This window comes from Betta splendens, chromosome 8 (assembly GCF_900634795.4).
Source record: "Betta splendens chromosome 8, fBetSpl5.4, whole genome shotgun sequence".
NCBI classification, from domain to species: domain Eukaryota; kingdom Metazoa; phylum Chordata; class Actinopteri; order Anabantiformes; family Osphronemidae; genus Betta; species Betta splendens.
This window is the reverse complement of record NC_040888.2, coordinates 9711438-9736943: the sequence shown is the minus strand read 5'-3', so window position 1 is coordinate 9736943 and position 25506 is coordinate 9711438. Positions and strand designations below refer to the sequence as shown.

General features: G+C 43.1%; 6 protein-coding genes across 9 annotated transcripts; 2 read left to right on the top strand and 4 right to left on the bottom strand.

The window, feature by feature from the left end:
• Positions 1-79: 79 nt before the first annotated feature.
• si:dkey-204f11.64 (uncharacterized protein LOC100537752 homolog) lies at positions 80-2239 on the bottom strand. The gene is made up of 3 exons (XM_029158036.3): positions 2051-2239; positions 667-795; positions 80-533 (listed from the first exon to the last, which is right to left on the bottom strand). Exons 1-2 carry the CDS (start codon positions 2141-2143, stop codon positions 670-672), a joined length of 219 nt encoding a protein of 72 aa, XP_029013869.1. The 5' UTR covers positions 2144-2239; the 3' UTR covers positions 80-533; positions 667-669.
• An 822-nt stretch (positions 2240-3061) lies between these two features.
• Positions 3062-5742, top strand: clpp (caseinolytic mitochondrial matrix peptidase proteolytic subunit). The gene is made up of 7 exons (XM_029158035.3): positions 3062-3221; positions 3637-3738; positions 4174-4245; positions 4336-4432; positions 4556-4743; positions 4951-5056; positions 5255-5742. The coding sequence occupies exons 1-7, from the start codon at positions 3210-3212 to the stop codon at positions 5485-5487; spliced, it is 810 nt and encodes a 269-aa protein (XP_029013868.1). The 5' UTR covers positions 3062-3209; the 3' UTR covers positions 5488-5742.
• Positions 5743-6053: 311 nt separating this feature from the next.
• aldh3b1 (aldehyde dehydrogenase 3 family, member B1) lies at positions 6054-10295 on the bottom strand. Of its 2 annotated transcripts, none has more exons than XM_029158029.3 (10): positions 9948-10295; positions 8725-8896; positions 8542-8652; positions 8016-8136; positions 7731-7816; positions 7568-7649; positions 7003-7395; positions 6685-6851; positions 6512-6611; positions 6054-6441 (listed from the first exon to the last, which is right to left on the bottom strand). In XM_029158029.3, the coding sequence occupies exons 2-10, from the start codon at positions 8887-8889 to the stop codon at positions 6254-6256; spliced, it is 1413 nt and encodes a 470-aa protein (XP_029013862.1). In that variant the 5' UTR covers positions 8890-8896; positions 9948-10295; the 3' UTR covers positions 6054-6253. The 2 variants fall into 2 exon arrangements, with proteins under 2 accessions (XP_029013862.1, XP_029013863.1); XM_029158030.3 differs by having other exon boundaries at positions 8725-8890.
• Positions 10296-10987: 692 nt separating this feature from the next.
• LOC114859931 (serine/threonine-protein phosphatase 4 catalytic subunit B) lies at positions 10988-15770 on the bottom strand. 2 transcript variants are annotated; one of them, XM_029158032.3, is made up of 9 exons: positions 15618-15770; positions 14712-14999; positions 14186-14237; positions 14060-14110; positions 13379-13480; positions 13080-13253; positions 12801-12927; positions 12332-12521; positions 10988-12066 (listed from the first exon to the last, which is right to left on the bottom strand). In XM_029158032.3, the coding sequence occupies exons 2-9, from the start codon at positions 14819-14821 to the stop codon at positions 11937-11939; spliced, it is 936 nt and encodes a 311-aa protein (XP_029013865.1). In that variant the 5' UTR covers positions 14822-14999; positions 15618-15770; the 3' UTR covers positions 10988-11936. The 2 variants fall into 2 exon arrangements, with proteins under 2 accessions (XP_029013865.1, XP_029013867.1); XM_029158034.2 differs by lacking the exon at positions 15618-15770 and adding an exon at positions 15456-15585.
• A 33-nt stretch (positions 15771-15803) lies between these two features.
• Positions 15804-22574, bottom strand: cln3 (CLN3 lysosomal/endosomal transmembrane protein, battenin). The gene is made up of 15 exons (XM_029159835.3): positions 22329-22574; positions 22210-22246; positions 21365-21461; positions 21133-21216; positions 20794-20873; positions 20557-20642; positions 19939-20011; positions 19659-19802; positions 19169-19302; positions 18616-18668; positions 18463-18531; positions 18264-18319; positions 18094-18187; positions 17749-17889; positions 15804-17575 (listed from the first exon to the last, which is right to left on the bottom strand). The coding sequence occupies exons 1-15, from the start codon at positions 22375-22377 to the stop codon at positions 17459-17461; spliced, it is 1314 nt and encodes a 437-aa protein (XP_029015668.1). The 5' UTR covers positions 22378-22574; the 3' UTR covers positions 15804-17458.
• On the top strand, positions 22158-25250 carry LOC114860932 (tryptase-2-like). 2 transcript variants are annotated; one of them, XM_041071741.1, is made up of 6 exons: positions 22158-22176; positions 23925-24002; positions 24098-24272; positions 24379-24656; positions 24731-24867; positions 24949-25250. In XM_041071741.1, the coding sequence occupies exons 2-6, from the start codon at positions 23951-23953 to the stop codon at positions 25129-25131; spliced, it is 825 nt and encodes a 274-aa protein (XP_040927675.1). In that variant the 5' UTR covers positions 22158-22176; positions 23925-23950; the 3' UTR covers positions 25132-25250. The 2 variants fall into 2 exon arrangements, with proteins under 2 accessions (XP_040927675.1, XP_029015670.1); XM_029159837.3 differs by lacking the exon at positions 22158-22176 and having other exon boundaries at positions 23745-24002.
• Positions 25251-25506: the final 256 nt, after the last annotated feature.

Sequence of the window (25506 nt, the reverse complement as noted above, 5' to 3'; positions counted from 1 at the left end):
TTTAGATTAGAAATGATTGTTGTGGAGTTTTTATTGAACAAAGTGAATCACCAATATGAAAAAGTACCAGCAAGCTGAACTGAATTATAGTATTTATTTATAACATAAAACATTCAAGTAAACACATGGAAACGTTTATCAGTTGATGGATGTGATGATTTTTGAGACATGTAAATTCAACCACATCCACAATTGCTCCTGATATGGTAAAAAAAAGTGGATATGGTCATTATAGCAAAACAGCAATTAAGCCATGTAGTGTGAAGCTACTATAAGACTTTGTAAAGCAAACCATATTGACTTTAATTACTAATACACAGTGATATACAAGATAAAATAGAATACCTTGCACAATTGTAGTGAATATATGTGTGTGTGTGTGTGTGTGGGGGGGGTTATCTTACAGTCAGGTTTAAGTCATATTTGGAGCTGGTCTGTGCGATACATAATGTGTGTGTTTTGTGTCTTCAGGAACAGCAGCACATGACAAAGATCCACATTGGAACGATTTGGCATCAGCTTCACCGGTTGGCCTTAAAAGACAGTAAAAGAAAATAGTGCTTGAAGGAATGTGTGTGTCCTTAGAAGACAGCAACATCTTTGTTGCTAGAGTTGGTGTAGAAAGTGTATCAGAAGATGAAAAAAAAATAACTAGTGAACACTCACAAGTCAGAGGAGGACACATGACTTGGGAGGCCTGAAAGGGTTATCGCTGGAGGGCACGCCAGTGAGGAGAGGGTCTTTATGGGCATTCTGCAAGCAAAAGCTCTTCAGTTCTGCAGCAGCCTGAGAAACCTGAACAATATTCAGATGGTTATGTTACTTAATGATGGATATTTGTATAGTTAGATCCGTCATGCACATCGCAAATAACAGTGGTTTTAAAGAAAAGCAAAACAATTTTTTAAGGAATAGTGTTAGAATAGCAGTGCACAAAGATACTGTGAACTGTATTTTAGTAACTCTTCATACATCAACTTAATTTTACTGATTGTGTGAATTTCTATTCAGCCCACAAAAGACACAGACAAAACCACAGGATTGGTAGAAACTCAGGATTAGTAGAATTAATCATTCTAACATAACTGCTCACACACTGAAACAGACAACTAAGATTCAGTGGCATTAAATGATTTAGAAACGATGAAACAAAACTGTGTAATATGTAGCTCAAAAATATTCCTAATCTGTGACACAGCAGTTAAACAAAGATAATGAAATAATTGAACTCCAACCTCCTCAACCTACCCCAAGGTGAACCCCAAACTGCTAATGCAGATTAAAATACAATGGTGACAAATGGTCACACAGTCAAACAGGGCAAAGCTGTGTTTTATCATCTCCTTTACCTTTTAAAATTGTAAATGTAAATTTTTTAGTTGTGTCATTAGTCTATGTCATAATGTGAAAGTGTGGAATGAATATGTGAAACTATTGTCTTTTTTCCAATAACTTCCCCCACTAGTTTATTTATGGGATGCTTGGGACACACACAAACACACACACATACACACACACACACACACACACAAAGTAGCTTCTGTTCTAAAATGAGTATCCACCCATGAATAACACAACGACACAATAAACAAACGTATCACTGTGCTGCAGAGAAAAGTCTGCTGCTGTTTCACTGGTTCATATCAGGAAATTAGTCTGTGGCTTCTGAAAGGCTTTTAACATGCACATAATCCTTGTTATTGGCTGAGGTGTGTGCGTATTTAAAATAACCTAATCCTAATAATAGTCGTATTGTATTATACTTACTGATACAATTAATATATTTGACACAAGGAATAAACAAAGGGTACACAAACTACCATTGAAAGCTGCGGGATAAACATGAAAGAAAATCATAGCTATTAAGTTTACTGTCCGTTTAGAATTCGACATAAATGCCAACGGTCGGTCCCTGTAAACGCAGTAATATCCTGTAATACACAGTAATTAGCGGGGCACGCGCCACTCTACAGATGATTCGTCTCTGGGCAGCGCCGTCACGCGCACAAGGAGGTTTGAAGTAAAGAGAAGGTGAGTTGTGTATTCATACCTTGATCCGACGGACACTGGCCTCCAGACGAAGCTGTTTCACTGCCTTTTGGGCGATGAGTAAACTGCTGTTAGTGGCGCACTTGTTTGACATGACTGAGCAAGAGTCCAGATAACGCCACCAACTAGTGAGTTTACTAAGAGTTCAGTCCGGCGCTGAAGTAAACCTCATTTTCCGGTTAAAACCTTCAAAATAAAGCCGTCCCCATACAATAAAACTCACACCCGTAAAGACATCAGGACAAACGCTTTACAGCACTTAATTAATCACAATTATTTAAAGTCCAAGCTATATTACTGCTCTATTACATTTTATTGTATGCAACTTTATAATAATCATAATCCACATGATGTGCACATGTAAAGCAGATCACCACCAGTAAAGGAAGAATCAGAATCAGAGTTTAATGGCCAAGTTTGCACAGGAGAACCACGGAATTGTATTTGGTCTGACTCAGTCTTTGTTGCCTCACAGAAAAAAACACACACAATTAAATACAATTTTAAATATAGTTTTGAAAAACAAAATGCGGTTCAGCCCATAGCATAAGCAACAGTTAGTGTGACCTATGCTTGACCCAAAGATGCAGGGAAACGACCCTCTCGTCTTACCCCCACATTATAATCTGTATAAATCACAATAAGAATCAGAATCATGTGCAATCAAGTTTGCACAGGACAACCAAGGAGTTATATGTGGTCTGACTCCCTCTTGTGGCAAAAATGCCCGTTGTCTTAACTACTCACGTGTTTTATCGGAACAAAAGTTAAATTTGATTGAAGTTGTTTCATAAATATTACCCAGACAAATGTTTGAAGGCTATCTTCTAGATTTTAAAAAGATATTGGCACCATCTCTTCTTCTTTGAGTATTTCAGGTGCAGTAATTCCCTCATCTTAAACAAGTCTGTGTCTGCATAAAATACCAGGTTGTGTTTATTCCAGTGCTTCTTCTCTGCCGATTAACCTGAGCGGCAGGTTTCACAGAGCAGAACACCAGCCGCCATCTTGGGTAGACGTCATGTCTGACACCAGGTGGCGCTGACGGACGACAGACCCTGCATTTGTAGAAGAAGACGCGGGTTCAAAGGACAAACTGAAATTGTGTTGCAGTACATCTGGGATAAGAAAGAAAGGAAGTCAACCTCCAAAACTTCAATATGCTGCTACGAGTGAGTAGCAGGAGCTGTTTTAACAAGCTTTCGTCAATGTGACTCAAACTGTTGAAGCGGTGTAATGTTAATGTGCGGGTTCCTGATGTCACTGCTTCTTGGCGTGCTTAGCATGCTAGCTAGTAGCTTTGTGACGTCACGTCCAAACCTGTCGGACACGTAATGTAACGTTACTGAGGTCATTTGTATTACGTTGATTAGGTGTATCTGGAATAAAGAGCTACACGTTAAAACGTTAAAATTTCTCAATTTTTTTTTTTAAATATAATAATTGTGATTGAGTGAGTGTTGTGTTTACATGATGTAACGTATGGGGTGACACCTGTTTTGTTTATTCCGACGTCATTACATGGTTTTAAGTTATATTATAGTCTAGCTACAATAACATGTTTGTTGTTTGTGTTGTGTCTTTCAGAGGATGCTGCATGTTGGAGGACTGACACTGAAACATAGCAGGTCCATCCACCACACTCCTGTGTGGAGGACTCCTCTCATACCTATAGTGGTTGAGCAGACGGTGAGTGGTTGTTACAGCTGATGGATGTTTATGCTGGAGCTAAAATGTCTACCATGTGATTATTTTAAGAAAGAAATGGAGAAGAAGACTGAAGTTTAGTGCTTCTTTATACACTACCAGAGATTGGACACAACTTCCTCTTCAGTGTTATTTTACCATTATACATGATTATTGAAAAACATCATAGGAATTCAGCTGAAAATCTATTAAATTGCTTTTAAATTGAAATGTAATGACGTCTAACAAAAGAATCAAATGTTCACAATCTATATATAGTTATTTGTTATTTAAACTGATTCTCAATACACATTCAACATTAAAGAAAACTGAAAACTGACCAGTATTGTGAGACCACATTACGAGTGTCACAGGCTGGGAGGTCATTCCTTTTTTAGATGTTATTTCAAATGTAAATCGTTACTTTTTGTTTACCAGGGGAGGGGAGAACGAGCATATGATATTTATTCTCGCCTTCTAAGGGAGAGAATCATTTGTGTGATGGGTCCCGTAAGTCTCCTGAACACAGTATTTGATTAAAAGTTAATATATTGGTTTTTAAAATTTGTTTTAGAGCATTTTTCTCACTTGTCTGTTCAGATTGACGACTCGGTAGCCAGTTTGGTTATTGCTCAGCTGCTCTTCTTACAGTCAGAAAGCAACAATAAACCAATACACATGTACATCAACAGTCCAGGTACGTGTTTGCTAACCTGACTCCAGGTTTTCTATTTAAACAATTTGTTTCCTCTTCAATTAAACTGAGGTCGACACAGTTCAAATGTGACCAACAAAAGATAAAGAGTTTCTTTCCTTGCAGGTGGTGTGGTCACAGCAGGCTTGGCCATCTATGACACCATGCAGTACATCCTTAATCCCATCTCCACCTGGTGTGTTGGCCAGGCAGCCAGCATGGGTAGCTTACTCCTGGCAGCAGGAACAATGGGAATGAGACATTCGTTGCCCAATGCCCGCATCATGGTTCACCAACCTTCAGGAGGTGCAAGGGTAGGTGGTCTTTCTAGTTCCAGCAACAACTGGCTCAAATCAGTGTTTACAGTACATACACTTAAAACCTGATAAGAAGATTTTTCTCTTGCAGAAATGTACAATGACAAACTGCAGACACTGGATGGAAATGAAAGGACTCACTTATTATAGATCATAATTGTAAATCTGGAGACCTTAAAACTTGACTCAGTGCTGTGGTTTCAGGGTCAGGCCACAGATATCGCCATCCAGGCTGAGGAGATTCTGAAGCTGAAGAGACAAATCAACAATATCTATGCCAAGCACACAGGGCAGCCTCTGGAAACCATTGGTAGGTTTTCTCTTGGTTACACTATGTAAAAAGGTAGATATGTGTCCGATGATGGCCAGGACATTCATCCATCCACCTATTAATCAATCACTCGGGTGGAGGTGAGGTCATTGTTTCCTCAACCAACAACAGCAGCTTGTACAGAAATGAGCAGATCATCTGAATGATGAGCTTCATCCCGTTTTTTTGTCTCTGTAGAAAACGTAATGGAGAGGGATCGCTACATGAGCCCCATGGAAGCACAGGACTTTGGTCTAATAGACAAGGTCCTGGTCCACCCGCCCCAAGCCGGCCAGGATGAACCTGAGCTTGTGCAGAAAGAGCCATCAACAGGGCCAGCAGCCAGTCCCAATCAGACGCCACAGTCTCAAAGCCCTGATCAGGCCTCTCTAGGGACAAATCCCCCATCCTCATACAAACCAGAGCCATGAACCCATACGGGAGGGTTTTCTGGGCTCTGTAATCATGGATTGATTACCCAGCTGATCAGTCCTACGTGAACGACCCATGGTGTGTTTCTGCTCCTACAGTATAGACACCGTGCTGCCTGAATGCTGATCGGAGTTCACCTCATGTCAACTGATCAAGAAAATGTTTGTTGGATACAGACTTTAAAATATAAATTTTAGTTTGTGATAATTGCACTCTATGAAATAAAGGTGGAGAAATAGTTACAGTGAAGTCAACAGCCAGACTTCATACCCATCCTTTTTCAGTGCTGAGGAAAAGCACAAGGTTGTAATGTGTGTTTAGGTGGAGCCTCGTGTGATTATGGAACACATCTGGTCACAGTTTGATTCCACTGTAGAAGAGCACTGACCAGTATTTAGAAATTAAATTTGTATTAAAAAAAGTGAATTTACCTCAAGTGAAACTCCCACTATTTATTCAGTGTTTCGTCCTGTTTGAGGGACCGGTCTTAAGCTGCAGACCAAGGCATTTAAAGTTTGGATTTTTACAGGTTAATTATGGTCAGTCAAAGAATGGAAAACAAACATGAGAATATTTAATTTTATTTAGTACTTTAAGGTTAAAACACCAGAAAATAAACCTGTTGGCCAAAAGATATTCACAACATATAAAACCAGCATCCACAAGTTTGACAAAAAGGTTAAAATGTCCTAAAAACAGATACTAATAAACTATTACCAATGCTACGCTCTCATCATCCTCACGCTGCCGATGTAAAACGCCCTGTTACAGTATGGAGCAGCTCGACTTGGGGGACGCGGTCCAGCGCAGCCAGCTCAGCCTGTCGTCGGCGTACGGCGGGTAGCGCAGACCGTTGAGTCGCTCCAGAGCCCAACCACGCAGCATCACAGCCCGTCTGTGGGTGAACGTCTCAAAGCCCCAGCGGCCGTGGTAACTGCCCCATCCACTCGCACCTGCGCACAAAGCACTTACTGTTCAAGCCCATGCTGTGGAGCGGTCTGCTGCCAGCAGGGCCACACCTACCCACTCCCCCGAAGGGCAGGCCCGGCAGCGTCATGTGGAGGATCCCATCGTTCGAGCAGAATCCTCCGCTGCTTGTGTTCTCCAGCACCGTGTTCACCACCTTTTGAGAGAGAAACTAAAATCAGCGCACGAACAATCCACAGCTTTAAGAGCGGGAGCCCGCGTGTTCTTACGGAGGACTCGTTGGAGAAGACGTAAAGAGCCAGCGGCTTCTCCCTCTGGTTGATGAAGTCGATTCCTTGCTCTAAAGAGTCGATGGTGAGGATGGGCAGGATCGGGCCGAAGATCTCCTCCTTCATCAGGATGTCATCCTCAGAAACGTCCACCACCACTGTAGGAGCTGTGTGGTGGACACATTAGCTAACATATCTGCTCAGGCTGCAAATGATCACATTTAAATATCAGGTCAGCCATTACTGAAAACAGACAAGCTCCTGAGTCCCATCCACTCCTTGTACCCAGTGAAACTAAAGAATTACTGCAGCACCCACCGATGTACTTGTCCTTCTGGTTGCTCTCTCCTTCGACAACAATCCTTCCGCTCGTCTTCTTCAGCAGCTCCACCAGACGTGTCCAGTGTCGATCCGACACTATGCGGGAGAAGTCAGGAGAGGCTTGCGGCTCCTTACCGTAGAAGTCCTCCAGGCTCTTCTTCACGGCAGGCAGGAGAGCGTCCCGCGTGGCTGGCGAGCACAGGACATAGTCTGGAGCGACGCAGCTCTGGCCAGCGTTGAAGAACTTTGACCAGATCAGGCGGCGAGCGGCGGCGGCGACGTCCACCTGGCCGTAGATCACGCACGGACACTTCCCACCCAGCTCCAGGGTCACGGGGGTCAGGTGGACGGCCGCTGTCTGCAGGATGCTGCGGGCCACAGACTGAGAACCTGAAAGAGGACAGAGGTTCTGAGCCGCACAGCAAAACAGTGTCCCTGAAAAGACACCATGTCATTTCAAGTAGTTTGAATCCAGGTGAGACCGTGCCAACGTCAAACATCTCAATGAATGCTTGATATTTAGTACTTTAATAGTGACATTCTGGGATGTAAATCCACGTACCTGTGTAGAAAATGTGGTCGAAGCGATTTCGCAGGAGTGCTTTGGTTTCCTCTGCACCACCACTAACGACAGCGTAGCACTCCTGTTGAAACAGCCCCATCATTAGAGTCAGAGCGTCCATCATTCCCCCCATGAACACGCCTCACATCTCAGGCATCGTTACCTGAGACAGGTACTTGGGGACGAGTTCTGCGACCACGCGGTCCGTGGCAGGACTGACCTCCGAGGGCTTGAGGACGACACAGTTTCCTGAGAAGAGAAACATGAGTGGCGATATTGACTCATCCAACAGGTTCGTACACATGTGGTTCAACCAAAACCTAACCGGGCTGGTGCCCTATTCCACAACTGGTTTCAAGTCAAGATTCCAGAGTCGAGAACAAGGTTTGCAGAGGCGGCAGCTCACTGGTTTAATACCGGTGCGCTCATAGAGATACTGATGTGAGACCTGCAGCGATGGCGCCAATCATGGGCAGGAGGACGAGGTGCAGGGGGTAGTTCCAGGCGCCGATGATCAGCACCACCCCTAAAGGTTCCCTCCTCACAAAACAGTCGTCGAACTTTGTGGCCTGGAAATGCAGAACAGCAAACTCTGAACAGGACTCGAAACGGAGGACGGATAAAGAGGAAGAGCAGCTCTGTGGCCGCGTCGTTTCACGTGACCTGAGCGGATCTCAGCAAATCACGAGCACGAGAGGAGTGAGTCCACAAAACACACGGCACCCCATCGGCATCCAGCCACTGGTTACTTCAGTCCGAAGGACGAACACTGCAGTCAGCTTTACATTCAATGCATAGAAATCCCTGTAAGCTGCACCCTGCATTTAAAAATATGAACCCGACAGAGTGATTAAATGTAATAAGACACTAGGCTGAGTTACCTGCAAGATGATGGAACTCCTGCATTCCCATCATTAGAAGCAGCATTAACAACTGAACGGATGAAGCCGCGGTCACTGAACTGGTGAACCTACCAGATTCTTGCTCACGTACTCCGGCTGCATCCAGCTTTTCAAGTTGGCGAGGGCGTAGTGCAGGTCGTTGATCACGATGTCGACCTCGGACAGAACGGCTTCGAACTTTGGCTGGCGGGAGAGAAGGGAGCGACTGAGTGACCGGCGGCCGGACGGCGGCAGCTTTAAGAGCGGGTGCGGTACCTTGGCCAGGTCTTTGTGCAGCGCCTCCAGAATCTGCTCCTCGTTGTCTTTGATCATGGACATGAGCTGCGTGAGCTGCGAGCGCCTGAACTGCTCTGGGAGGGTGACGCCGGAGCGAAACGCAGCGCGCAGCTTGTCCACCACCGCCTGGCTTTGGGTTTCCATCCTCCACCCGCAGCCAAATAGAGAAAACGTCAGCTTTCAAATCACACAGGCTGATGCTTATTGTCGCCTAATCAACATTTCTAGTGTTTAGTTTCTACAACGAGTTACACAAGATGGAGAGACCGGTGTCATTCATTGTAGCTCAATAAGCCATTGTTCAGACGTGTAAATATAAACCGGTCAATGCAGCATCAACACATGGATGCAGCTGACAAAGACCAGACAGGCCTGTTCAAATGACTCAGACAGCAAAGACAACACTGTCTCAGACACATCTACTCCAGGTCAAGACTTCACCGTCTTCACCTGCGGCCACTGGCGGCGCTGCTGTGCATCAAAACAGGCCAGACTAATTGAAAAGTGGCAAAACCCGTGAAACTCATTAATATAACGTTACAGGTCAATAAGGAATTAGAAGAACTGGCTCCGTTTTCAATTTCGGGATTGCTTGTTCTTGCATCACGGCTGCGAACTGGAGGCTTTTTTTATCTGATTGTGCTGATGAAAAGTGGTGGAACCTGCGCCACAGCCCGAAGTAAATACAGGCGCATTTACGTCAAAGAAAACGTGGTAGAAGCAAAAAAAGAGAATATTGATTAGTAACTTGTAGAACAGCACACGCCTACTTGTAAAGTGGCGTGACGCTGCAGATGAGCGTTAACCTACAGAAACAGACAGTGTACGGGCTTAAACCCCGCAGCAGAATCCAAAGAATGCGCAAGTCTGCGTAATTACAGTTAATTAGCCGCAGTTTTTTAAAAAAGTGGTGCTTATCACGCGAAACGGCTGTTGTTGCGCAACGGCGCCGCAGCGGCAGCGCCCACGGTCGCACCGAGCATCCAACGCGTGACTGCACCGCGGCGCAAACCATTAGCGGCGCAGAGCTGGTGCGACGCAAAGTGTGGCGCAAAGCCAGCCGCTGTTAGCACTGGTAGAGTCATTAAACGTAACAGTCACATTGTAATTAGTGACAATAAGCAGCTTTCGTCTAGAAAAGGCTCCCGATGCCGACGTTCATCTGCGTCACGTAAATCACGAAGGCGTGAAAAGTTTCTTACGTGTTAGTCTGAGATTCTCCCTCCGCTCCGCGCTCCGAGCTGAAGAACTGAGGTCTGTTATGTTTCCGGGTGTCTCCTTCTTAGAACTACCGGTTCCCTTTAAACTGGGAAGGACGGGTTTTGGTCGGTCTGGAAAAACTAGCAATAAAACTTGTCGGACGAGTCCGGAGGCTCCGCTCCCGCGTGTCCTGTGGTTTATCAGATGTGTGATCGGGTCCACGCGGGACCTGGGCTTGGATTAAAGGAGACTTGGACCTTATACAAACCCAGACTCCTGGTTCCGCACACTGCTACGGTCCGGTTCGTCCCGTAGTTCAACGGAGCGACGTCCACCTTTACGGACACTGAAGTGATTGGAGACACCTGTGAAAGGTTCTACGTCATGAAGTCAAATCAACCCTGGGACCGTGAGCCCAATAATTCACCACTAAAAGGAACAAAGACAAAACGAATTAGTATAGTTGTTGTGTTCATTCATTCTTTTGGCTGCTCTCTCCTTCATTCATTCATTCATTCGTTCGTTTATTCATTATTTGGTTCTAATTGATTTTTAACGACCTGTGGAGTCACGCCTCCAATAAATCAATTTGAAGTCAGTTTAATTCTGTCTCCAGGTTCACAGAAGAGACTGATCTCTGTGTGAGTTGCAGATATTATGTTCTTGTTAATTCTGCATATTTCCCATTCAGACTGTTCCAGCACTTTGCTGTTTCCTTGTGGCTGCTCTGGTAATCGAATTTACCCACTGTGGGACAAATAAAGGTCACCCATCGGTTCCACTGAGAACAGCCCAGGAGCTGAGCCCCCAGACAAGCAGAGGGCTGGTGCTGCGTTCGAACCCAGAGCTCTGCACCAACGCTGCCACACGTCAATCTGTGCACAGCAAAGAGCACAAGTCTAGCTCCATAGGCTGAAGTGTTCAAGGTGTAGAATAACAGGGACGTGTTAAGGAAGTGGCAACAGAAATGCAGCAAACATAATGCATAGTGTTGAAGCTGTGGTTACTAACGAGCACCATTGAATCACACCTGGAAGGAAACTGGCATTCATACAAAACCTTTATTCTCGCAATATCAAAATTGACAGACCTACAGAAACGTGTAGATTAAAAAGAATAGCAGGAGGAAGTTGGGGCTTGTTGTGACTCGTTAGTCACTACACTGTGTGGTATTTACTCAATCTGCAGCGTATTAGACACATTTAGCCAAAGGTAACCCGTGTCAGACATGTTGATCCACCAGGTGTAGGGTGTGATTCACCTCTAAATAATGCAGCACAACCTACGTCCTCTAACAGTTACAGAGTCCGGTTCGTGAATCAACACGTCTGACACTGAACATTACCACAGGCTGGTCATTTTAGCTTGGTATCTAATGACATTCCTGCTGACTGAGCAGCAGCACTGAATATTAAATAGGAAACACACAGGACAAACAGAAACATCAGAGCAGAATAAGGATGGCTGTGGTTTTGCATTTTCTCCTGGCAGCAACAATTATACAACAAAAAAGCAAAGAACAAATTAATGGATCATAAAACTGTGTTTGGGCATCTGTGTATTTTTATTAAAAAAAAAATCAAACTCTTCTGAAATACCTCAATATCTCTAAAACTAAATAATGTTCATGAGAAAAGATACTACAGGTGTTAAGGTTAAGTAAAGGAGGGGGAATATCCACAGAGGAGGGGAGGAAAGCAGGTGAGAATGGAAGCAGACCCTCTACAGAGTAAGAAGTGACAACAGTCATGGGTCCAGGTTCCACCTCACCTCACACCTATCACAGTAACTGCTCTGTCAGGCTTAGGCAGTACGGCATAAATCCAGCTCTTAGAGGTGAAGCTTTAAGGAGCTTCAGAGGGTTCAGCAGGTTTTCTGTCTCACTGCTGCGAGTTCAGACTGACAGGACAGCCCGGCAGCAGGTTGGAGGCCAGGTGGTGTCGATTGGTACCCGAGATCTCAACACATTGTGGCTGTTTGCTTCATAGACTTCACAGGAAATAGTCTGCTACTGGCTTCTTGGAGGGGATGCCTCTGGTCTCTTGTGGTGCTGCTTCAAATATGATGAATTCCCGCTGTAGATGTTCATCCAGCTCCAAGATGGCCGCCACATTGCCGCACCTGAATATGTGGGAAGACAACGACTGGTTAGGCGTTTTTAGTTGTAAGCAGTTAAATAAGAGCAGAAAGGGAGTTAATGTTATTGAAACCTAAGGCCCACATTTTAGTTATGTTGTAGTTGTAACTGAACAGAATAAATATTAACGGCAGCTACATCATTGTAAAAGCAGTTCACAACCCAAAAACCCTGCCACTACCCATTCTGAGGCTCAACTGGAGATTAACAAACAACCCTGAAATTTATCGAGGCGCATTTGCACTGTACCTGTAGCAGTAGTTGGGCGCCGACCACACAGTGAGCACCGTCTCATTGAAGTGCCACTTGTAGCCCTCCATGACCAGCTGGTGTGCTCGGCAGATCATGTGGATGTCATTGGCAGCGTTGAACTGGGCCACTACGTCGCTGCCAAACAAATATCCAGCGCCTCTGGGACTCACGCCCCACCCAGTGGTGTCTGAGGAGGGGAGAAAAAAAGAAGAGGGGGCAGGGAAAGGGACCGGGGGCGGGGGGGGGGCGCAGAGAGAGAGAAAGAGGAGAGAGAGAGAGGAGAGAGAGAGAGAGAGAGAAAGAGGAGAGAGAGAGAGAGGAGAGTAGATAGATAGATAGATAGATATATATATATATATATATATATATATATATATATATATATGGCTTATATTAATTAATAATTAATTAATATTAATAAGTACATGCACCAGAATGCCAGCATTTAAACACAACCCCTGTATACCTTCAGGGTCTGACCACAGGAGATCACACATAGGTCCATCGTGGGGAACTTCCTGCTTGCGGTCAATGGTTCGGATTTGGTCCAATGTCTGGATAGAAGGAGACAAGCCACCATGCACGCAGAAGATCTAAAGGACATAGAGGACAATGTGCGTCAGTATTGGGATGACAGATACTAGGAGGTTACTCAAATATATTAGAGCAACAACATCAACCAGAGAATGAGCTGAATGTGTGGAAGGTCTACTCCACCTGTGGGGGAATACTCAATAGTTCTCACCTTTCCATCAATAATGGCAGAAAGGGACAAATAGTCAAAGATCTCAGTGCAGTATCTCCAAACAGTGACTGAACCATATTTGCGGAGACACTCGTCATAAAAGCCGTAGACCTGGGTGATTTGCCGAGACTCGTGATTTCCCCGGATCAAGGTTATCCTGTCTGGATAACGCACCTTGGAAACACAGGAAAACATAAATTATAAGGATACACATTATATAGCTCATATAGAAAGAAATCTCTTCGTTCGCTTATACCAACACACAGAGGATTAGTACAAATACCAGAAGTCATGTTTACCTTAAGAGCTAGCAGAAGGAGGAAAGTCTCAACACTGTAGAAGCCCCGGTCAACAAAATCCCCCATGAAGAGATAATTTGTCTCTGGCACATCTCCTCCAACCTGTAAGGTGGAAAGGTGATTAACAGACGCTCCAAGTGTTGGCTCTTTGTTTACCAGGAGATCTTGTTCTCATCAGAAGCTACAGACATCCAAGAACCCAGAAGGTACAAAGATCTAACTACTTCTTTTTCCCAACACTGTGAGGACCAAAAAAGATTAAGGTATTTTTGTCCAGTATGATTGGAATGCGACGGTCTTCAATGAAGACAAGATATCTAAAGGCTCATACAATTAACTGCAGTGACAAAGACGTGTGGCACAACAATTATGAAACCATGTGATGCAAAAAACAGTGTCTACAGGCCTTTGGAACTGTGAGCACTGCAAACCACCAGATGTCACTGTAATGTAAAGACTCAAAGCTAAAGCTTCAAAAGACATCATCTGCAGTTAATACAGTGAGAGAATAACTTTTAATGGAAGAGAAACCCATTGCAAGAAAAATGAAAACAAAAATAAGAGTTTCTAGAAGTGAGTGCTGCATTTTACAGTTGAGCTCTTGTTCAGAATATCTACACATCTGTCTCCCCAACCGCAAATTTGTAAAGGATGTCTTTTGAGGAGTTAATAAGAACTTACTCTAAACAGCTCCTTCAAGTCATAGAACTGACCATGTATATCACCACACACCTAAAAGAAAAGACAAGGAAACATTAGGACACATTTGTTGAATTATAATTAACATTGTATCTTCATGTTACTTACAGTGACAGGAGAGTCTACTCTCTGAACATTGCTTTCTTCGACCAGAATCTCTCTGAAAACACACAATTAAAACATGATTGTGTGTTGTTCTATCATTTAGGATGATTATATTAGAAGCTGAGAAATACAGGATGCTTCCTGTTTCCTAATAATGAATAAACATAAAAGTGTCAACGCAATATTATAGAATTACAGCATAGTTTGAAAAGCAAACCTTAAATTCAAACCATTTGTAACTCAACCTAAGAAGCTATGGAGCAACACAGCAGCAGAAGCATTTTAGTTATGTGTATTAACTGCATGTATGTGAACTTTATGTTATCTAAAAGAAAATCTACAATCTATCCCTCTATCACATCTTTGAATTTATCACCTTTATGTCAATTTCAACACTGTTTGTTTCTGAGGTCACAATTGACTACAGAGCTTTAGTGGGCTGTTTCTAAACATCTGACAACAGCATTAACTTAAAATGAGGCGGGAGCCACAAACATCAGATTAACGTAGTATGTGTTTGATGCGTTACCTGGCTTTGGCACACAGGGCTTTGACTTCGTTTTCCTTAATGAGCTCACAGCGTCTGAGCTGCTCTATCTGTCGGTCCAGGTCACTGATGTCCCCCATAGTCACACACATAGGGAGGGCTGCTTAAACACTACGGTTTCGCACTCCTCTTCTAAAAACACACGGGTTCTTTTGCGGCCACTGATCAGCAAACAGCCGCAACACACAAAAGATATAGGAAGACGTGTGTACACGACCTTTCAACTCTTGTACGATGGGCTGTTAGCAGGAGGATGCTCAGAGCTAGGATCTGTAAAGACAAAATAGCGATTAATTGAACCACGAATTTGACGAAACGCACAACAACGCAACAACACTGACGTATGTTATCAGGAAATATGCGTAGTTAACGCTCGTTACCTGCCAACTTGGTTTTTACATTTCTACAACAGAGTCCAAATGGATCTGATTATTTACCGAGAACGACTGTCAATGTGTTTTATTTCAACAGCAAATCGAACAAACAAATCCGCGTTTTCTGTCGTTATTTGTCCAAAATGTAAGGCCTATGGGCGTAGCTAAACAGTAAGCTAACCATTAGCACATTAGCTTACATCTGCTAACGACGTCAGCGATCCACTGATTCTTTGATAAGTTATCTTAGCCAACCATTTTGCTAACGATTTATCCTGAAGTTAGCGATAATGTTTGACAACTGCGAGCGAACACTTGTACATTTATTCGTCTCCAAAAAATAAAGACATACATGTGGGTTACTTGACGAAGTAGCTTGACGGCAGGCTAACTCACAGACGGCATCATCGCTCCTCCGAGCATTTCCCGAGCTAGCTAGTTCATGTTAGCAGGCTACAGCATAATGATTTAGAAGGCGCCGCATAATCGATGGAACAAATATGAAAACAATTACCGGCAAATGAATGATTAAACTTCAGCGCGTTTCATTCCGCGTCTGTGCTCTATCGCCGTTTTCCCGGCCACCGATCTTCCCCCTTGTGGCGTTCGCCGGTCGTTGTGCTCATGAAGGCGCCGCTGTCACTTCCGGTGCCTGGCACGCGCGGCGCGGTCAGTAGCGACGAAGAAGAAGACCATGACATCAACTCACCGGAAATTTATTTAATATATTATAGTTTATACAATGCTATAAAGATGGACCAGCTATTTATAGTTCTGGTACAACATTTTACTAATAAATCAACACAACTAAACATAAAAAAGCCTGTTTTTTATCTTTAGTACAATATTTACGACAATATAATTCACTACAATCCAACAAGAAACACAATAAAACACAGATTGTGATTAATAAGGGAAAATACCAAATTTAAACATAAAACTTTAACAATTAACTAATTTGTTTTGAATCAAAACAAATCATGAAATGTGACAATGTATGGTCAAACATGAGCAGGCTGCAGTGTCCATTGTGTCCATGTTAAATGGTACTTAAGCGTCAGACAAAAATTGACTCACCAACATCAGGAAAACACACAATGCACTGTAATTATCATTAATGGGAAAAAACAACTGCAGTAAAAGTACCCATGGCTTTATAATACCGCATTGAGAAAGTTTAATTTGCAATAAAACAGACAAGTCCAGGTTTATAAAAACAGTAGCATCATAGATAACATGATAACAGGAAAGTGCACATTGGAGTTGACATGATCAATGATCCCCCTACTAGTTGTCGATAATTAGACTAAAATCAGGTGGTGCAATAAATCAATTTAAGTAATTAAAGGTTTGGCCCTTTTATATGTAACATATCGCTCCTTAAGTACCGCTGAGAGAATTAAGACACTTTAATGCATGAACATCAGTGTTGGCAGGTCTGCCACTGCTGCCATGTCTTATTAAACAAAGCTAATTCACACCAAACATTTGACAAATGTAAACTCTGATTCTGGAGATGCTGTAGTGAACACTACACAATCTGTAATATCAGAAAATTACATGAACATGACTGTTCATTATAAGAACCAGTGAAACAATACTGAACCAAACACTGGTGCAGTGGGACAATGTTGGACCTCAGGTGTCAAGAATGAAATGGTTCATGATAAAGGGCACAATACCACTGACCTTCCCTGATCTCTAAATCTAATTGAGCTACTATGTCTGCTAGCTTAATAATGCCCTGATCTAGGTTTGGCAGGTCATCAGCAGCCGGCCTAGACACTGTGGGGACACAGGATAACTGGCTGTAATTTACATTTCACTCATATTGCACATATTAGTTGAATCATTTTGGTTTCTAGCAGTGATGCCTTTCAGTACAGCTGAAAATTATAGGACTCAGTCATGTTATATTATCTGGCAGGATGGAGATTTAAACCCAATGACATCTGATAATAGTTGGTTTGGTTTAAACAGAGGTTCATAAAGTATGGTCAGTTTTGGGCCCAAGTGAATGATATGAATGAGATGGAATATGAAATATACAATATTAAAATAAAATCTGGTTAGTTGAGTAAACAAATTTTGGGTGTTTCCTGCAGCACAGGCATTTTCACTGAAATGCTCATCACTGATTAAGCCTACATTGTCTTCCATTGAACAGACAACCATTTCGAGGGCTCCGATAGCTTGTGATGCTATGTGATTATTTGAGATGAGACTTTGTGTCACTGGTCGGCTCAGTCTTTAGTAGAGAACACAGTCAGTATTTTTATGCAGGATTAAGGTTTGCGTTTCCATTTCAGAACACAAATGTCCTTGCTCAGATATTCTGGAGGTGTGTGGGCTGGGTCACAGTCCACAAAAGTATTTGTGGACGGGGAAGGCAACGCCTCCAGCCAGAGCGATGCCGAAACTGTCTCCTACACTGGCAGCAGCCATGGCAAACTCTCTGTGTCTGTCGTCCATCTGTGGGAGGAAACAGAGGAGTCAGGGTAAACAGATGATGGACACATAACTACTGTATAATAACACAATCCATGACAGAGCTTCTCTATTGAATGTCATTATATTGTACAGGTGCTTTATAAGGAGGGCACTAACTCCAAACCTGCTAACACCAGAGTGAACTTTGCTCTTACCTCTTTGCTGATGAAGTAGAAGGTGTTGACATATGCAGCTCCTCCCAGCAGACCCTCATAGAGGATAATGACAAACACCAGCCAGGCACTGGGCAGAAACTGGTAGCGTACCGCAAACAAGAGCAGCACTGCATTCACCATCTGTAGAGGAAGTGGCATGAAACAAATGACGACTAAGGACGGACAGAGAGTCCGGTTTACAGGTTTGTGACATCAAAAAGAAGAACCAGAGCAAATCTTTGTTTTTGACAAACGTTGCATCAATGATTTTTAACCATCCCTGCATTACAAAGAGGACATTTTCAATAGTAGCGCTGTTCAACATATATATGAGATTGTGCTCACCTGTAGCACACACAGCAGCCACAGTTTTCTGATCTTTACACAGCACAGTGAGGATCGAGACACTAACACGCCGATCTGGTACAGCGTCTGGTACCTGACACACAAACAGGAGCAAATTAAAGCTTTTTGAATAAACCAATTCTTTCAAAATAATAGTGAGATTAACTGACCAGCGATACTGCTCCGCATGGGACAGGAAAAAGTGTGGAAAATACAGGAGTTCCATCTGAAAAGAAAACATCTGGGTTACAAAAGGTTCAATATACAGATATACTGCCATGTCTCATCCTTTTCAGCCTGAAATGGAATGAACTAAGTCTTGTTTATTGAAAAGAGAGATTTGATGCTAATTGACAACAGAAAACTCACCAAACCTTGGTTGATAAAGTACTCAGCAAAGTAGACCAGCCCCAGTGGAACCACGAACTTCAGCAAGCCCTGCTCACAGGAATCCAGAGAATAAGTCACACAGACAGACACACACGTTAAAATCTAGCGAGGAGACAGTAGAGGGAAACTCACTTTGACTACATGTAATTTCTCTGCAATAGTAAGAGGTCCGCTGTTTTTATTCACTGTTAAAGGAGGAAATAGAGAGAATGAGCCCTGAGTAGTAATTCAATACCAGACAACAATACTTCAAATGAACCACTGTTCACAGAATCAATTAGTCTGAGTTAGAGAATGGACACGCATATACTCTAGGATGGAGCATTTGAGTAGTGCTTTGGTGTGGTTGTGTCTGGTATTCTGTTAGGATGACTTCTGTTAAATACAATTAAACTGTATTTATTGTTGCAATGTTTATGTCTCTTGATTATAAACCTCTAAATGTTGCAAAAATCCTCCAACCAAACCAACATAAAGATGATGTTGTCTAAGTTTCAATTAACTGTTGTTCTCAATGATTGTTCATTAGTAAAGTGACAAATTTGTCAGACATTTATTTATACGTATACATGTACTGTACAAGTGCAGCTTGTGTATGACTATGGCGTTAGAAAAGCCCACTCCCCAAAAGAACGATTAGTCATGAATCCTTTTTCCTCCTACAGTTGGGAAGCGTGACGTGCACCTGCAGTCGGCTCCTGCTCGTCCTCTGATTCATTCATCAGCTGTTGCCTTTCGTCTGTTCCCACGGCTCTATACTCAGCCTCCCTGCATCTCCACTGAGGAAATGATGGAGGGTGGTTCAGCAGGACGAAATAGCTGGTGGTGGTTGGCAAGAAAAAGCAGAGAATTAGGAAACGTGGGTCTAAGTTTGGAGTTAAACCACAGTTGATCCACTACAGACAGTTTACTTGTTTTGTATCATATTGGCTTAGAAGCTGCAGCTGAAACCTCAGGGCAATGACCAGTGAAAACATCCAGTAATTTATGCTGTTTGTTGGAAAATGAATGACTAGTGAAAGACCAGAGTTCAGAGACCATGACTCAAGTTCCACAGAACCTGACCTGGATGATTTCAGGTTGATTTCAAAACAGGTTGAATATTTTCCAACTGTCTTTGCTCTGATTCTTCATTTCAAGCCTTTATTGATTCTTCATTGTGTTTTCACTCTTACCTGATGGACATAACAACCGGGACGACCAACATGATGAGAAGCGTGACTTGTGGTGACAGTCCAACCTGAGTGAGGCCCGAATAGAGTGAGGCCCCAGCAACACCAGCAGCACCAGTACCTGAGCCCCAGCCGCCCAGTACATCTCTAAGGCACACACACACAACAGGTGCCCTTAGAACCTATATTCTCTGTTCTGAACTAGTGACTGTACAATACTGCATCACATCCCACCCACTCACAAACTAATACTGACACTTACAGACCCACAGTTAGTTGTTACCTGGTGAAAAAGACAGTGAGAGCGAGGAAAGACAGTTCTCCCAGTCCTGAGCTGATGCTTGCAAACACCACTCCTACAAACAGAGAAGTATTAAACAGTTAAAATCAATAATTATAGGAGTAGTTAACTTTAATTACAGACCAAACGCAACCATAGATCCTTAAATGGCTGATAAATATTTATAGCAACATTCGTGTGAAAGTGCAGCAGCTGTTAATGAGATAAAGAAAAGACAGGAAATAACACACTATTTATCTAATCATTTACATTTTCAACAAGCAGCAATAATGATGAAAATCATTTTCCTATCAATCATATCAAGCAGTGAATTTGAACTCTTCCCCCCCTGCACTGCACCCCAGTCAGTTTGAAGTCAATGGATGGGTTTAGTCCCAAATAAACTGCTTTGTTATTAAAAAACCTGTTGTACAACTCAGAAATTTAAGGAACAATCACCAGCGCAGATGTTCCATTATCATGTAAAACAACTTTGGTAAATAATAAATTAACTGACACTAAGGCCAAAGATATGACACCAGGATTTATTCATTAAATGACTGCACAATAAGTCAACTAAACTAAAATGAAAACCATCTCTATAACGACTCGTGGTCTTACCTAGAATACTCATCCACACAGCTGACGAGAAGGACACGAGTAGAAAACTTATTGCTGCCATAATGATGCAGAACAACACTCGGAAACTTAAAATAAACAAAAAGGTTAGGCATGAATTTGTAAAATACAAGACTTGAAGTAATCAATTAACTGGCAAACACAACTACTACAAACTAGTTTACAAATGAAATCTTTAAACTACACAGATAGTATAGAGTAATAATATACCAAGCTTACCCATAAGGTAGTTTATGAATCACGAAAGGAGCAGAGAGCTTGATGGCCAGTGTTGGAAGAATGTCAGCTAACAGTACAGCCTGAGAAGAAAAAGATCAGAACTCTGACTCATAACCTGAGAGAATCAAAATAAATCTGAACTCTAAACAGGTTGAGATGAACCTAAAACCTGAGTGATACTGAAACTCAATTCACCATGTCCAGATTTTATGCTAACCAGACTGAGGGTTATGAGTTTTTTTCTGTTATTTCAGGACTTTACCACAGGGATAATGGCAGCTGTCTGAAATGTAAACACTGATTTAGGTTATTCATCTTTATTTAAGAATTTCCATTTACCGCAGTAGAGACAGGATTGCAGTCATAGCGGCTGCTGTTGCTACTGTTCCCACCTTGGAAATCCATAGTAAGTGTAGTTTGTATCTAGAGTTAAGAGAACATGGGTGAAATCATCAGTCTGTAATTAGTGTTTTCTCTATTTTTAAACATGTTTTATAGCTTTAAACCTCCAGCAATAATAAAGTTCAATACATATTTAATAAATATTGAAATGCTGTAATTAGTTTCTTACAGATGATGTAGCATTCTTTGACTCTTGTTTTTTGAGGATGTCATGTGCAGCACTCAGCATTACTACATAGGCAAAGTTGTTGCACAGGCCAAGGAACCTAAAGTGATAAGACGAGGCAATAGATAATACAGAGTAAGAAGGCAAAGAAAATAAAATACAAAAACAATAATAACATATCTGTGTTTTCGCTTTCTTCTTTCCAATGTAATCCCTGTTTTAATGGACCCTTTTACCAAACCTTTTAAATTCTTTAAAAGAAGTTATTAAGTATTTTATCACTAACACAATATTAAGTACCCTGGATATACACAACAGATAACACAATGGATAAGAAATCAAACTACTGTTAACTAATGGTTATGATGTAGATTCTACTGAACTAGTTGACTTATATTCAGAAGGTCTGTTCTTTGGAACCAATAACCCACTTTCAAAGACTACTATTGTCTTTTCTTGCATGTGACACTAATTAAGTCATATTACACTGCTACTACATCAGCCTTCATCTTTTATCCTTTTACAAATAAACACACGACTTTCTTTAGTTCTACACTTATTTTTAATGTAAAAATAAGTTTCAACATTTCATACAACAAATCAAATATAGTAGCTGGGAAAAATGTAATCACATAAATCATCAAGAACATAAGACAAGACGCTTCCTCCGCCTAATAACTACATAACCTCTGGCAAATGCTTTCATTTCCTAAATATTATAACACTAACAACGCGGAGCCGTAAGGACACGTTAAACAACAGGGAAGTGGTTTGACAGCTTGTGTTTTTGTGTTTGCAGCGTTAGTGGAGTCTAAGTAAGTAGCAGCGAATTATTCACAGACACTCACCAAAATCCGCTCCAGCTGCGCCAATATGTCAACCGACCTGTAAATGACGCAAAGCAAAACATTCAGCGATTCATACAATATTCGTGTGTGATTTGTTTTATTAGAGCAATCAGACCCACCGTGAGATTGTTGACCGCGGTCTGCGCTGATGCTAGTCGTCTGCTCCATGTTTAACCTTCAACTAGTTCATTAACTTAAAACAAGTCTGAACTGTACTTTCACGAACACACACATTTACCATTCGGAGCTTGTGTTCAGCAACATTATAAATTTAAACACTTCTACTTCTTCCTCTTCCACTCTGCTGTAGTGAACTAGTCACAACTAGTGGCGGCGGTGGCGCTTGTTCTTCTTCTTCTCCGCGTAAAGTTGGCAGGTGGTTTCACAAGAGGTTTTTGCATTACCGCCACCTGCTGGAGTGTAGGCATCATTTGTAGAAATGTAGAAATAATTTCTTATTCTATTAATAGATCCTATATATTTTTTATTCTATCAAGCATTTCACCTTCTCTCAGTAGTTTCTGTTGACTGCTCTCGCTCACTCACTCACTCACTCACTCACTCACTCACTCACTCACTCACTCACTCACTCACTCACTCACTCACTCACGTTATTTTATCATACATGTTAAGTTTGTACCGTTTGTGGTTGACAATAAAACAGTTCCTTTTGGTTGACCTCAGTGTCCTTCATCTCAGGAACTGGGTTTCCAGCTTCTCAGTGCGTTCTAGTTTTCCACGCCAGCCAAATATGGACATCTGTGACAGATGACGGCTCAGCTGCAGTCTGTACAGACTTTTAGAATGTATCTAATCCCTTTATTGGGAAAGCTCCAAGTGCAGCTCCTTCCTGTCAAAACCTGTTTTTGACATGTAACATAAGAGCCCAAAAGAAGCTAATGGAAAAGTGGGACAGAAAAGCCAAGAGCTGATCACCATCCATCAGTGAATTTACAGAGGAGATTACATTTATCAATAATCAATCCACTCATCAACTAGTCTTCACTAGTGTCATCCCTTAACCTCATGTTCATATTCATTTGGATTTATTGATTATTAGTTCTTGTTTTTGCAGTGACCCGGATTTTAGATTATACCAAGGTGTAGATTTTTTGTAATCTAGTTTTCCACCTTGTCATCAGGCTTCTCCTGCAGGAGCGGTGGTGTCTGCATGTTCCCTCCAGGTCTCCATGGTAGACTCCCCAGAGACTACGTTGTCTATAGATGCAAATGAGAGTCAGTGGTTGTGTGTGTTCACATGTGAGCCTGTGATGGAGCGATGACCTTACCAGGGTTAGCGCTGGGACAGGCTCCAACCTGCCTCCCTGACCAGGAATAAGCAGCCAAGATAATGAGGGAGTCATTTGTTAATCTTGCTGAGTTTGTTGTTTCAGATCACCATCTGTCCCCATCTTCTCCCTGACACCTGACAGCTCCGCTTGTATCATGTTTGTTGTTGTGTTTAAGCTTATTTTGTTGAAGTCTTATTATTTTTGTATTATTTCTTCCAAGCCAAGCCAAGAAATGAGCTTTAATGATGCCTGAGTGAATAACAGCAAATAATTGGCTGAGGTCTGTGCTTTGATCTTTGTGGAAAATATACATCTAAATATGCAGAATTGTAGTATTAACAGGGAATGGTGTGTGGGAGGAACAGGAAGTCTGATAAGATTTGATCTCTGATCTCTTCATGTATAAAGCTGCTCCCGCTGCAGGTCCACTACTTCACTGGGTCAAAACCATGGCGTTCTGCAGACTCCTGCCTCTGCTGGTTCTGATCCACAACACTGGAGGTGAGAGGGACAAGCAGCAGCATCATGGCCCATGTGCGCGTGTCTGTAACACACTCTGCTTCTTACACTGACAATCCACCATCACTGCTTATCAGATCTGCTCGGAGCCGAGGTGAGGAGCGGCATCGTCGGGGGACAGGACGCGAAGAGGGGCCACTGGCCGTGGATGGCCCACCTCAACATCACCGCTGATGGCAGGACCAGGTGGCGCTGCGGGGGAACCATCCTCGGCCGTCAGTGGGTGCTCACTGCGGCCAGCTGCTGGGACAGGTACGAGCGTCTGCAGCCTCACAGCTCCTCAGAGCCCAGAAGCCATTAAGGCCAGTGTGTGTGTGTGTGTGTGTGTGTGTGTGTGTGTGCGCGTGTCTATTACCAGGCATCCAAAGCCCAAAGAGACTCGATCCATGGTTTGGGTCGGCTCTCATGCCCTGCAGGAAGCGTCCGCCCGCTACATGGGCATCCTGTATTTCATCAGCCACCCTCAGTACCGAAACCTGGGCAACAGGTATCTTAATGACATCGCCCTGATCAAGCTGAAGAAGCCGCTGACGTTCTCCGACAACGTGAAGCCGGTGAGTCTGCCCGCGGCCGACGACGCGTTCAGCCCCTCGTCCGACTGCTGGATCGCCGGCTGGGGAAACGTCGGTACCAACGGTGAGTGGACCGCGGGTCCTACTCGCGAATAAATACGGGCGTTATGGGTGCGAACGTGCCATGCGTGTGTCTAGTTAAACTGCAGGACCCAGAAACCCTGCAGCAGCTGAAGATCAGCGTGGTGCCTCAGGCCGCGTGTAAGCGGCAGCATCCTGAGGTGACCGCCGACATGCTGTGCGCAGGCGGCGACGACGGCAAGGGCGCCTGCGAAGTGAGTTCCCCTCCTTAAAAGACCACCACGGTCCGTGTGCTGCGGGTGTAAACGTGCTGTCCCTCCCGTCCTCCCGCACAGGGAGACTACGGCGGCCCCCTGGTGTGCCGCTCCGCCCGCGGCCTCGTGCAGGTGGGCATCGCGAGCTACGGAAGCCCGCAGGGCTGCGGCGTCCGCGGCCGCGCCGGCGTCTACACGCAGGTGTCCAAGTACCTGAGCTTCATCGACTACATCCACCACGGCGAAGCCCCCGACGAGGCCTGAACGCGGTGGAGACGGCGTTCCTCCTGCTGAGCTTTAGAACAGGGAAATCTGCTTCGCATGAAATCGCATTGTTCAATTTGATTATTTGCTATTAAAGCTTTGAAGCATTCATTCATTCATTCATTGCCTGTTTGTGTTCATGTTGACAAATTGCACAAAATACACCCAGTCCCAGTATTATCCTCACCTACAATAATTACAGTAATTACACATATAAACATGGTTATTATTTTGGTAATTAACTTATAATAAGGAATAAGTTCATTTCAACCAATCAGTGCATGAGCCGGACATCCTTCCTGTCAGCGGTTCGTCCTGATGCATCCCAGGTTCATGACTCTGGCTCGTTTGGTTTCCTCCACCGTTTGAACTGTC

Coding starts and splice junctions, on each gene's coding strand:
- si:dkey-204f11.64 (XM_029158036.3), bottom strand. CDS start 2,143: ATGTCAAACAAGTGCGCCACTAACAGCAGTTTACTCATCGCCCAAAAG. Junction 796..2,050: donor CCAGTGTCCGTCGGATCAAG/GTATGAATACAC, acceptor AATATTGTTCAG/GTTTCTCAGGCTGCTGCAGA.
- clpp (XM_029158035.3), top strand. Junction 4,744..4,950: donor AACCTTCAGGAGGTGCAAGG/GTAGGTGGTCTT, acceptor CTGTGGTTTCAG/GGTCAGGCCACAGATATCGC. Junction 5,057..5,254: donor GCAGCCTCTGGAAACCATTG/GTAGGTTTTCTC, acceptor TTGTCTCTGTAG/AAAACGTAATGGAGAGGGAT.
- aldh3b1 (XM_029158029.3), bottom strand. CDS start 8,889: ATGGAAACCCAAAGCCAGGCGGTGGTGGACAAGCTGCGCGCTGCGTTT. Junction 7,650..7,730: donor TCCCCAAGTACCTGTCTCAG/GTAACGATGCCT, acceptor CTGTTTCAACAG/GAGTGCTACGCTGTCGTTAG. Junction 7,396..7,567: donor CGACCACATTTTCTACACAG/GTACGTGGATTT, acceptor GTCCTCTTTCAG/GTTCTCAGTCTGTGGCCCGC.
- LOC114859931 (XM_029158032.3), bottom strand. CDS start 14,821: ATGTGTGTGACTATGGGGGACATCAGTGACCTGGACCGACAGATAGAG. Junction 14,111..14,185: donor GAGTAGACTCTCCTGTCACT/GTAAGTAACATG, acceptor CTTTTCTTTTAG/GTGTGTGGTGATATACATGG. Junction 13,481..14,059: donor ACTTGAAGGAGCTGTTTAGA/GTAAGTTCTTAT, acceptor TCCACCTTACAG/GTTGGAGGAGATGTGCCAGA.
- cln3 (XM_029159835.3), bottom strand. CDS start 22,377: ATGGAGCAGACGACTAGCATCAGCGCAGACCGCGGTCAACAATCTCAC. Junction 21,217..21,364: donor CAAAGAATGCTACATCATCT/GTAAGAAACTAA, acceptor TCTTAACTCTAG/ATACAAACTACACTTACTAT. Junction 17,890..18,093: donor GGCTGCTGTGTGTGCTACAG/GTGAGCACAATC, acceptor CTTCCTCTACAG/ATGGTGAATGCAGTGCTGCT.
- LOC114860932 (XM_029159837.3), top strand. CDS start 23,900: ATGTATAAAGCTGCTCCCGCTGCAGGTCCACTACTTCACTGGGTCAAA. Junction 24,003..24,097: donor TCTGATCCACAACACTGGAG/GTGAGAGGGACA, acceptor ACTGCTTATCAG/ATCTGCTCGGAGCCGAGGTG. Junction 24,657..24,730: donor GGGAAACGTCGGTACCAACG/GTGAGTGGACCG, acceptor GCGTGTGTCTAG/TTAAACTGCAGGACCCAGAA.